General features: G+C 47.3%; 1 protein-coding gene across 1 annotated transcript in view; it reads right to left on the bottom strand.

The window, feature by feature from the left end:
- Positions 1 to 2,530: 2,530 nt before the first annotated feature.
- CACNA1F (calcium voltage-gated channel subunit alpha1 F) overlaps positions 2,531 to 12,442 on the bottom strand; it is a 69,535-nt gene continuing 59,623 nt past the window's right edge. The window contains exons 41-46 of the mRNA XM_083353461.1: positions 9,383 to 9,594; positions 9,107 to 9,247; positions 6,484 to 6,647; positions 5,797 to 5,909; positions 4,468 to 4,782; positions 2,531 to 3,466 (exon numbers count right to left, since the gene is read on the bottom strand). Of these exons, the coding sequence (XP_083209587.1) occupies positions 3,155 to 3,466; positions 4,468 to 4,782; positions 5,797 to 5,909; positions 6,484 to 6,647; positions 9,107 to 9,247; positions 9,383 to 9,594 (1,257 nt within the window). The 3' untranslated portion in view covers positions 2,531 to 3,154. The remainder of the gene's footprint in view (positions 3,467 to 4,467; positions 4,783 to 5,796; positions 5,910 to 6,483; positions 6,648 to 9,106; positions 9,248 to 9,382; positions 9,595 to 12,442) is intronic.

The raw sequence follows: 12,442 nt of genomic DNA on the forward strand, positions 1-12,442 counted from the left end.
CCACCTCTACCTTTCACTTCTGTCTCACTGCATATCTTGCTGCCTTGGAAGAGACCTCTCAAGCATTTGAACTGAGGGCTTTTAAAACCTGGATCAAAGCCTTCATACAGCACCCATGTTATCCACGTACCTTTTGACAGTAATATAAAAGCTGTCTAGCTCAAAGGCCCTCTGGGATCTGTTGGTAATAGAGACATTACCTCATCAATTAATCATTGCAAAAAGCTAGCCCAGCAAAAAAACCTAGGGTTTCCAGAAATCTGCCAGAAGGATAGCCTCCTTTTTGTCCTCAATCCATCAGGCATAGCCTTAAAATCAAATATTGTCTAGCTTTCTGAGTATCTCGGGTTTTTTAAACATTTGTTTTCACAATAGTAGTCATTCAAAATTTGACGTATTTTGACCACGTATCTTGTTTGCTTCTTGGTTTGCCTCGTCTATTAACAGACTTGGCAGCCTACATTTACATTATTTATTCACTGATTTCTTCAATTGGCTTCAATCCAGCATCTTCAAATCTCTGATCACTTGTAGTCAGCAGATCTCATGACCAATCCATACATTTCTGTGGTGAAATTTGAAAATGTGTTGTCGGTTCTAAATTATCACTAGACAATAATGTTCTTGAAAAATTAAGATTGGCTAGAAAAATGTTACGGTTGAAAAACTGGTCTTTCTGATGCTGGAAAAGCGTAATTTTATATACATGTAGGCAGTGCTTTTTTTGTAAAAGAAAAAGGTGCCAGAACTCACACATGTCATACAACCCACCTTGCCTATCCTACAAGGTTCCATCCAAAAAAGGTGCCGGAACTCCGTTCTGAGCGTTCTATGAGAAAAAAAGCCCTGCATGTAGGCCTAAATAACTTTTTGGCTGTAATTTGTATTGCAGATACCCAGAAAATTGAAAAGCTCTTTTTTCTCTCCATTTGTTCTTATTTCCGATTGTTCATGTCCTCCAGATATCTGATAATCCTAGTCTCCTCTAGGTTTTCTTTTAGCATGATTTAAGATGCAATCTGGGAAGAAATTTGAGCATACCTGCCCTCTCCAGTGCTGTCAAACTAACCTCCAATAGCCTCAGCTAACATGGGCAATAGTGATTGATGCTGGGAGTTATAATGGTTGAATGAATTATAATCTGTGGAGGAACAGGTTTCCCCACTGTAGGCGAAGGAAGAAATTCCATCCAGCTACAGCAGGAGGGGGAAAAAAAGGAAGCAAAGCCACCCCTTCCTCAGCTTTAGTGGCATGTTTCTTCCTTTTCCTTCATTCTCTCCCTGGACTGTTTTTTTCATCCTGCTTGATTGTTAAAAACATTCTGTGTTTTGCAGAACTTTCCTTCTCCTCCTTATCCTTACAAGTAAAATAAGGACAAGGAGAAAAGAAAATCATATTCAGGTGAAATACAGCATATTATGGCCTGTCTTTCAGTTTTAAGACCTGAAGCTACGTGCACTACAAAGATATTCAGGAAGCTTCGAGCTGAACAGGGAGATAAAATAGTGTTTTAAGTATGTAAAAGGTAAAGGTTCCCCCGCACATGTGTGCTAGTCGTTTCTGACTCTAGGGGCCGGTGCTCATCTCCGTTTCAAAGCCGAAGAGCCAGCGCTTGTCCAAGGACGTCTCCGTGGTCATGTGGCCGGCATGACTAGACGCCGAAGGCGCACGGAACGCTGTTACCTTCCCACCTTAGTGGTCCCTATTTTTCTACTTGCATTTTTACGTGCTTTCGAACTGCTAGGTTGGCAGAAGCTGGGACGAGTAACAGGCGCTCACTCTGTTACGCGGCACTCGGGATTCGACCCGCCAAACTGCCGACCATCTGATCGACAAGCTCAGCGTCCTAACCCACTGAGCCACCGCTCAAGTATGTACGTGTTTAAAAAATGCAAATGTGTCTTTTCAGGAGACCTTTGGTCTTAAGAAGGTAATTCAATTTTGTTTTGCCTTGCAAGGAGGAAATATAATCTGTTAAAATTATTTTTTTATCAACAGAGACCAACAATCTCTTTTACTTCTTCTTTTGCACCCCTCTCTGCAAATGCAGAAAATTACATTACCTTTATTCAGTAGCTGGGTGTTGAATGTTGATAACTTGGGCAACTGGGCAACTTCAGGAAATTAGATGAAAGTTACCCATTTTTAATTTAGGGAAATCATAGAATTTCCTGGATTGGGAGGTTAGTCTGCTATGTATGCAGTGGTGGGATTCAAATATGTGAACAACCGATTCTCTGTGTGGATGCCGCTTCCGGAAGTCCATTCTGGGTCTGAGCAACAAAGAATTAGCTACTGGTTCTGCTGAAGTGGTGCGAACTGGCTGAATCCCACTACTGTATGTATGGCAACAGACAGTCGGAAATCTTCTATGAGCACAATAGAATGGATTAAGTAACATTTGTAAAACGTTTCTTCCAAATTCATACAATGTTATCATGATAGCCTTCCCTTTAATACTTTGGATTCCCACCCACAGATAACTTCTCCTAAGTCATGCACATTCTTTTAATTCAGGTGAGTATACTAGGAGAAACTCCAGAGGTTGTTCTGGATTCTTTATTATATAAAGCTCAGAATACCAATATCATTTGTGGGATGTTGACCTCATTTATGATTATGGGAAGCTGGGAGAATACAGTATAAAAGCTGAATTCCAAAGTATCTGGAAGGGACCAGGTTGGAAAAGCAACTATAAAAGAACTGGTTGTAATTCATGAACGTCAGGGAAAACTGGAGAATAATTACTTTTCTCTTCTCTTTTTAATATGATCTGGCAAAATAGCCCCTCACCCCAGATCTTTTAAACAATATCTATTGTTTCTGATGAAAAAAATACAACTAATTGTGTGGGAACAATTGCCTATTCGACTCCGGAACCCTTCCTTAGAAGAAAAGGTACAAGGCTGCTGTTTTCTGTACCATTTTTGGGAGAGCCAAAATCTGGAAGACAAAGAGTAGACTCCCTAAATCAGGAAAGCTTGTTATCCAGTCTTTCTAATATCTGTTTCTGCTATAGGCAATGTGAGGACAGCGTTTGATTTCTTAATCCCGAACTCCGTTGTTTTGTAAATAATCACAACCATCATAGCAATGTTTTCAACTGTTCTGCAGCTACTGAATCTTTATGCCCTGCTGGGAGGGCATTTCTTAGTCAATAGGTGGTGATGCATATCATCTCATCAGCCAAGTCCTCTTCCTCACGGGAACGGAAGCTTTCTTCATCACTATAAACCAGGCCTAGACTCTCAGCTCCACTGTGTTCCCCATCGCTGCTGTACAGAAGGTGGCTTCCACCACCTCGGCCGCTGCTATCGCCACCAGGGGACTTGCGACTCAACAAGTCTGTGGCAGCGCTTTCCATTTCATCCAGAGTCATGTGGAAGGCATCAGCAATCTCCCGCTTGGTAAAGGCCACAAAATTTGGGTCCTGTGCATACAGGCCTAGGCCTTCAGAGATGAGCACCTAGGAGAAAAAGAAGAAAGGTAAGCTTTGCATTACGGTCCACTCAGAGGTCAAATAGGATGAGAAAGTTTGCACTGCTCCATCTGGTCCTGTCACTGGTCATCCATAAGAGAGATCAATGTGGACCCGACACTATATATCAGGGGTGTCAAACTGCCAGCCCATGGGCCGGATGTGTCATCACGAAGCCGCGTCCACCCCATTGCCAGCGATGGCAAAACCATCCCGATACGTTGTGCGACATCACATGACATCGCGAGTTTGACATCTCTGCTATATATGTTGTATATAGGATGTTTATATGTGCGTTATGTATGTGTACACTTTTGAGAGCAAGCAACAGAATTTCATTTTTAATGTGTGCCAGTGTGCCCACAGTAAAAAATGACCAAAAAGTTATCTTATTATACCTGAAACCTGACCAAAAAGGATAATTTACTTGCAGATAATTTATTCCAAGTCTTCCAACAAGTGGACATCTAAAATGGAAGGCTGGCGATTGTTTGACTGTTCTCTAAAATAGCTTGGACAAGCATTCTGTGCTATATTCAGTTCTGTACGTTGGAAGGACGGGAGTACCAAATTATGGCTCAATGAAATCTGTCACTTCTCAGCCTTTGAAAGGCTTTATGTGGTAGAAAAGGCTACGCAGTGTAGCTCTCTTGGTTTACCTTAGTATTGAAAATTTATTTGTAACAATTTGAATAAACTTAATATAACACTACTACTCGTTAGGATTGTGGGGGCTTTTTCGCTTTTTCATTTTCTTTTGATTTTTTTTCTCTTCGGTCTTTTGATACATTAATTTCTTCCTGTTTAATTTTTTTGGGGAACATATAATTTACGTAAGGAGAGCTTAAATAGAAAGAGATGCAATCTTTTTATTTATCTTTTTTTTATTTTTGTTACTGCTTGTGTTATTGCTTGTACAACTGGTATCTTTAACTGTGTTAGCCTAAATTACAGTATTTGAAGGAAGCAGAGATCTGTCCCAGACTCACCGCCTCCACCAGACTGTCTGCGCTGCCAGATCTGCCACTGGAGCCGTGCCGGAGCGGGCCTGGAACCTTGAGGCTGCCGTAGCTATGGCAGGTCAGCTCGGGTTCATTCCTGTACCAGTGGGCCTGTGACATGGGCGGAAGGCTGCTGCTATTCTTTCCCCAGCTGTATCCTTGCTCCCTCTCCTCCTCCACTAGGATCAGTGGAGCGTAGAGCAGCCGGCCCCGTTTTGGAGGCGTGGCCCATGATTGTGAGGAAGATGTTGAAGTGTGGCTGCCACTGTGCCATGAGCTGTACTTGCCATAGCCCTGGTGGGACTGAAAGAGAAAGGGAGATACTAATGACAGTAACACTGCCGTGCTTTTTAACAGTAAAGTAAGGCACAAAGTAAAAGGCCAGTTCAGTCTTTTCCCAGCTTGAAATCCAGAATCATTGTGGGCACGACAAGGCCATCTCAGGTAGACATGGTCTTTTCCTGGCCAATGATTCGGTGTCTGGAACTGTATCTGGAGAGCTTTTCCCAATGAGTGAACAATGTGGAGCTAGATAAAGAAAGGCTCCAAGGAAAAGCAGAGGCTGCTTGATGCGCTCATTGACACTAGAGCAGAGTAGGAGAGAAGAGCCATGAAAACTCCCAGGATACTCCAGGTAGATAACAGTGCCAAAGAAATCATGTGTGTTCACTTTCCTCCAGGTTGGAGCCTTCAAGTTATTTGAAGCCAGCCTGCAATAATTTTCAGCCAGCATGCTGGCAAGGAATTTGGGAACTGTATCCTATGGACATGAGATTGGAAAGGGTTGGTGTAAATGGTCTGAGACATGGTATAATCAAATAATGAAACAGCAAATAATAGGAACAATATTAACCTGGATTGATCATAAAACAACCATATCACAAGTTCAACTACTGTCACATACACTCTATGAAGAAAGGGGATCCATTACTGAAGACCATCCTGAAGTATTCAGTTGAGTTACATACATGACCGTTAAAATGGACACAGCATTTTCATTCAGCTAAGAGAGGCCAAACTGGTGTGTGTGTGTGTGTGTGTGTGTGTGTGTGTGTGTGTGTGAGAGAGAGAGAGAGAGAGAGAGAGAGAGAGAGAGAGAGAGAGAGAGAGAGAGAGAGAGAGAGAGAGACTTCAGAGTTATCCCTACAACACATGAAGCAATTTTACTAGAATGCCTGTCTCATAAGCAGTCCTCACATACTGAGAGTGGCTACGGGAAGGAACTCAAACGAGCAAAGGAATACTGTCTTCCAAGAAGGTCCTTGGTGCTGCTAAAGCCTCTCTTCTAGGAAGAAGGCTCTGCTCGTGCTCTTTTACCTGCATGTGTGTTCGGCCCAGGGGTGCCTTTTGGTGGTAGGTGCCTGGGATGGGGATGTCATCGCAGCTGTCTTGGCGCTGCAGGCACTGGATGCTGAAGGCTGGTTTGCGGCCTGCCCAGACAAGGAAAGTGATGGAAGGGAATGTCAGAGTAAGTGGCCGTTGGTGCAGGACCACCTTCTATCTACTAGGTCCCTATTTAGCTTAGCCAAATATCATAGTATTTATTCATTCACTAAACATATAGTAGTTCCTCATCATAATTTTTTTTAAAAAAAGCTAAACATAGTATTACTACACACTTTTCTAAGACCACAAAAAAGAATGCAAATAAAAGCATGGTGGATAAAGCAACTCTATACTTGTTTATAGCCATCCTAACCAATGGACTATTCAATTGCACTTAGTTGTTGACTTATAAGCCTGCGTTTCCAAACTTTCCCCATAAGTCCTAAAATTGTACTGTTTCCAAATTTAACCCTATCTTTTGTTCTTGCCCTGTCGGCCTGTCACCATTCACTGGTTCTAAAGAGACTGCAAAGATATTTGTTGCTTCATTTGTAGATACTGTACACAGCTTTCTGCGGATGATAGACAAATATTCTTGCAACTAAGACAGGCTTGGACAGATTCTCCCTCCCACTTCCAGCTACTCTCCACCTAACGCTAAATCCCCATCATCCTGACCTGTGGGAGTGGCAGGCAAGAGGCGCCGACGCTTGGTTTGCCTGCCGTCTGGCATTCCTCTGACGAGTCCGCTGTTGAGCCGATGGGAGAGCAGAGGCAGAGAGCCCCCGTAACCACTCTGCCAGCGATGCTGCTGGGGCTGAGGGTTGTGCAGATGAGACTGCCTGTGTGAGAAAGGCAAGCACATACTTCAGCCCATTATGTGGATTATTCCGAATAATTGGGAACAAATTTAATTGAATGTGGGAAAGAGCACCATCAATGTTTTCCAGATGAGACCACTGGGCATTTGTATCTGGGCAAACTCATCCACTCAGTTTCAAGGTACCGTATTTTCCGGCGTATAAGACGACCCGGCGTATAAGACGACCCCCTACTTTTAAGACGTTTTTCAAGGTTTTTTGTCTTATACGCCGGAAAATACTTACATGCCCTGCCCTCCCTGTCCGTCGCTGGCCCTCCCACTGCTCCCGCGCTTCTGCTGACCCCCGAGACGCAGCGTTTCCCGGGCAGCAGGCAGCGCTGGAGGGCAGCCGCCACCCTGCCATGGCCGGCGCCCCTCTTACCTCCCCCCCCATGCCTTGAACTGCCCGCAGCCTCTTTTTCATGTGCCGCTTCCATCTCACCGTCGGCCGAGGCGCGCTCGGCCCGGGCTCCCGGTCCCTGTTCCCGGCCGGCTTCCCGCCCTGCCCCTCATGGAGCTGGACTGGGCGTGCAGCCTCTCGGTGTGGCTGCTTTTCCTGGGCAGCCTGGCGGTGTGGCTCCTGCGCTCGGACCTGTTGCTGAGCTGGCGGCTGCTGCTGCGCGTGGGGCTGCTGCCCCTCAGCGCCGCGCTCACGGCGGCTGCCTGCTGGCTCGTCTCGGCCAGCACCGCCCGGCGGAAGCGCAGCATCGGACGGGAGCAGGACTTCCCTGCCGGCTCCACGCTCTTCCCTCTTGAGGCAGCTGCTGCCTCAAGAGGGAAGAGCGAGCCGGCTCTTCCCTCCTGAGGCAGCAGCTGCCTCAAGAGGGAAGAGCGTCGGACGGGAGTCGGCAGGGCAGTCCTGCACACGGGCGCACTCCCCAGCTGCTAAGGAGCAGCCGGGGAGTGCGCGTGTGCGCAGGACTGCCCTGCCGGCTCCCGCCAGACGCCACCCACTGATATTCCGGCGTATAAGGCGACTGGGCGTATAAGACGACCCCCCCAACTTTTGAGGTGATTTTCATTGGTTAAAAAGTCGTCTTATACGCCGGAAAATACGGTAGTCAAGGTAAGCTTGCAAAGCATAAACTGCGACAGCCAAGAGCCAGCTGCAATATGTGATCCCCCAAAATTAAACACCCCCCCATCTGCATAAAATGGCCAGAAACAAACTATCTTGGATATAGGACAGTGATGGTGAACCTTTTAGAAACCGAGTGCCCAAACTGCAACCCAAAACGCACTTATGTATTGTCAGGTGCCGGGTGGGCGTGGCCCTTTGGGTGGGCATGGCCCATTGGGTGGGCATGGCTATGGTGGTAATGGCAGACTGGGTGGGACTAAAATGTTCAATCAATCAATTCCAACTTTGTGAGATCTCTTTTTTTCCCACAAGAAGTTGAAATTGCTTGATTGATTGAACCTTTTTTTTGCACATGGCGGCGGAGGCCTCAAGCGAAAAGGTTTTATAAAACCCAGCTAAAGGCCTAAGACTGGGGTGACGATGCACGTGTCCACAGAGAGGGCTCTGCATGCCACCTGTGGCACGTGTGCCATAGGTTCACCACCACAGATATAGAACACAGTCTGGTAAACTAAGGTCAGGGATTATGATGTTCTGACTGTGAAGAGAAAGCAGCTTGGACTTTATCCAAGTCTGGTCCAGGTACAAAAATAGGAGGGCCAAAACATGCTATTCAGAAAAGCAGATAAGGTGAGTAGCTCAGTCTAGATGAGCAAGTATAGCAAGATTTGGGATATACAGATGATAAACATAGTTCCCAGTATTTGTTCTACTGAAGGTTTTCATGCGGAAGCAATGGAGTACTTCTCCCATATTCAGATGACATTTATTATAGCTCTTAAGGGAGATATTCCTGGCTCCTGAGTACAACTTTACAGACACGGTTGCTGATCTCGCAGCCTTGTACTTTTGCCTTGCCCTCTTCTTCACAAAGTTGTTCTTAGGAGTTTGGGGATTATGAGGTATCCTCCAAGTCAGACATAGGTTCTGAAGAATGAGAAGGCTTAGTTTTTGCCCCTACTCTATGCTCAATATCTGCTCTTTCAGGTGAGAGGACATCCTCAGAATGTTCTGCTCATCTGACCTTGCGTTCTCTTTTGGTGAAAGTGTCCAGAGGGACCATGATAGAGTGGAGACATGGCTTTGGAAGAGATATCATTCGTCTACTGGATTGTTAACTGAAAAAAATGTGGAAGTGGAGTATCAAGAAGCATATCCAGTTTCCTTGTCATTACTTGCAAAGAGAGTCAATGCTGTGGTGCAATACTGCACTACTATGCCTCAGCCTGAGCTTAAATGGACTCCAGAAGATGGTAGAAGACAGGAAGGCCTGGAGGAATGTTGTCCATAGGGTCGCGATGGGTCGGACACGACTTCGCAGCTAACAACAACAAAATGCCTCAGCCCCTAACACTTACTTGTCATGGGGGGGCAGGTTTTCAGAGTCTTCCTCCTGGCTATAGTTTCCCTGCTCAGCTGAGGTGTCCTCTATACAAACTTCAGTATGGTTAACTACTTCTTCTAGAGTTGGTGGAAAGCAGCTGCCACTGAAGCGTTGCCTGAACAGAAATACACGGTTGTGAGGAACTGCAGTCTCCAAACTCCTTTCCCCTCCTATAATTTACCATGCCCCAAAGAATTTACAACTACTTTCTTTCCTCCCCAATCCAAAAGCTCATTCAACCCTTCAGCACCTGTTTATCCTGCGCTGAATGGAAACAACAGGCAAGTCAGCAGGCTCATCACTGCCACTAATGTTCTCTTCATAGGGCTTCAATCCATTTAACACATGGGAAGAGCTGGTCTTAGAGAGTTGCTGAGAGGCCACAGTCTTGTCTTCTTGTTCTGTTGGAGTCGCAGCAACTGAGATATGGTGGTCAAGGGATTCACTATTCAATTCAGAACTCTGTAAGAAGGAAGGAAGTCGTGGAAATCAATAATTTTCCCTTTGTCCATTGCTTTTCCTGGTTAGCTTAGTATGTTATACCTGTGATCTAGCTAGACATTTTAAACTGAGCCTGTTCTTTCAAATCTATGTGTCAACCTCCATCTTATGTCCGGAGTTTCTTTTCCTTTGTCAAATAAGCAGGCGTATACATAGAATGAAGGCTATTGCTAAGCACATTGATTTGTGCTTTAGATTGTAAGCCGCCCTGAGTCTTCGGAGAAGGGCGGGATATAAATGGGATTTTAAAAAAGAAAAATTTGCATACCAGCAGCTTTCTAGTCTTTGATGCTCTTTGCTCTAGTGTCCTCCCCCCCATTTTCTTTAGACTGTACATACATCATTCCAAAAATAGCAGTCCTAATTATCCTTTCTGTAATCAGACTAAATTGAATTCCCACCCTGATTTCCAAGGTAAAATCATTATCAGTTTTACCACTGGGAGACCCAGGCTTTCAGAAAAAAAAACATTATTTACACTTATAAAGAATTGTGATTAATGGCATCTTTCAGTTTATATGTATTCATACGTTTCACTCCCTAAAGGGTTGGGGGGGGGAAGGGGAGGGAGGGGAGGGAATTGGGTTGTTTCATCAACCGGCTGTCAGTCTGGGCCTACAATAGTTCCCGGTGAGATGGGGTTGGGGGCATGGGCTTTTGGTTCCGTTGGTATTGGGGTGGGGTTGCAAATCCCCACGACGATTGGGAATGGCAGCAGGCGGTTACATGGAGGGCCGCATCAATATCTGGGACCGCGCCCCCGCTGTCTTCGAGCGGTGGCGTGTTCCGACCCTCCGGTTAGTACCCTTTTATCCGGGGGTGAGGGGGATCAAGACCCTGAGGTCAGACTTGTGTATTTTAATGCCAGATCCGTTGTGAACAAGGCTCCCCTCGTCTAGGAATTGATTGAGGAGAAACACGCGGATCTGGCATGCATTACGGAGACCTGGTTGGGCCCAGAGGGCGGTGTCCCTCTTTTTGAATTGTGCCCTCCGGGTTTCTGTGTGCTACACCAGCCTCGGGCTCAGGGCTGGGGCGGTGGGGTGGCGGTGGTTATACGGGAGACCTTATGTCCGTGGGAGACCACCATTGTCCAGATAGGCGGGAGTGAGTCCCTCCTCATGAGATGTGGCCCTCGGGCTCAGTTGGGCCTGTTGCTAACATACCTGGCACCCAGCTGTGTGGCAACAGCCCTGCCCAAGCTGCTCGACACCCTCTCAGGGTTGACAGTGGAGTTTCCCAGACTTATAGTTCTGGGCGACTTCAACCTGCCTTCCCTGGGAGTCGTCAGAGTTAGCTCGGGAGTTCATGGCTTCCATGACGGCCATGGACCTGACCCAAGTAATTCAGGGCCCGACTCATGGGGCGGGTCACACTCTCGACCTGATTTTTCTATCTGGGCAATGGTTGGATGATTTGGGAGGGGGCTTGCCAACTATTGTCCCCCTGTCATGGTCCGATCATTATCTCCTGCGGCTGGTCTTCCGCTATGTCACCCCCCTGCCGCCGGGCTGTGGAACCGACCAGGTGGTTCTGTCCCAGGCGCCTAATGGACCCAGAACGGTTCCAGATGGTGCTTGGGTCTTTACCTATCTCCCTCACTCACAGCCCGGTCGATGCCTTGGTGGATGCCTGGGAAAGGGCGGCCACCGAGGCACTCAACCGTGTTGTACCATTGCGATCCCAGACCCGGCACAGATCCCGTTGAGCCCCATGGTTTTCTGTGGAGCTCCGGGAGATGAAGCGTCGGAGACGGGGTCTAGAGAGCGGTTGGAGGTCCACCCGGTCTGAATCTGACCGATTGCGGCTAAGAGCCTTCACAAGGTCTTACCTCGCTGCGATGAGGACGGCGAAGTCTAATTACTTCGCTGCCCTCATCGCGTCCGCAGATAATTGCCCAGCCGCCCTGTTTAGGGTGACTCGCTCTCTCCTTGATCGGGAGACGAGGGAGGAACCCTTACAGGGGCGGGCTGAGGAATTTAGTCATCATCTGGTGGACAAAATCGCTCAGATCCGGACCGGTTTGGACTCTGACTGGGCAGAGTCTGACGTGGAGGAATCGAGCAGTATTGAGCATGTTATCTGGACTGAGTTCGACCCTGTTTCCCCCGATGACGTGGACAGGATCATGAGGAGACTGAGCTCCACCACTTGTTTACTGGACCCGTGCCCCTCCTGGCTGGTTTATGCGGCCCGGGAGGAGACACGAGGTTGGTTCCAGGCAGTAATAACTGCTTCCCTGAAGGAGGGTATCTTTCCCGCCGCCTTGAAGGAGGCGGTGGTGAGACCCCTCCTCAAGAAGCCTGCCCTGGACCTGGCTGTTTTAAATAACTACCGTCCGGTCTCCAACCTTCGCTTCTTGGCGAAGGTTGTTGAGAGTGTGGTGGCGCATCAGCTTCCTCTGTTCCTGGAGGAAACTGATTATCTTGACCTGTACCAATCGAGTTTCAGGCCCAGGTACAGCACGGAGACGGCATTGGTCGCACTGGTGAATGATCTCTGGCAGGCTCGGGACAGGGGATGTTCCTCTGTCCTAGTCCTTTTAGACCTCTCAGCGGCTTTCGATACCATTGACCATGGTATCCTACTGTGGCGTCTCAGGGGGTTGGGAGTGGGAAGCACTGTTTTACGGTGGTTCTCCTCCTACCTCCTGGGCTGCTTGCAGTCGGTGTTGATGGGAGGGCAGAGGTCCGCCCCGAGGTCTCTCGTTTGTGGAGTCCCTCAGGGGTCAGTCCTCTCTCCCCTCCTGTTCAACATCTACATGAAACCGCTGGGCAAGCTCATTTGTGGTTTCGGGGTGGGGTATCAT

The sequence above is a fragment of the Vipera ursinii genome (genome assembly GCF_947247035.1).
Source record: "Vipera ursinii genome assembly, chromosome: 2".
NCBI lineage: Eukaryota > Metazoa > Chordata > Lepidosauria > Squamata > Viperidae > Vipera > Vipera ursinii.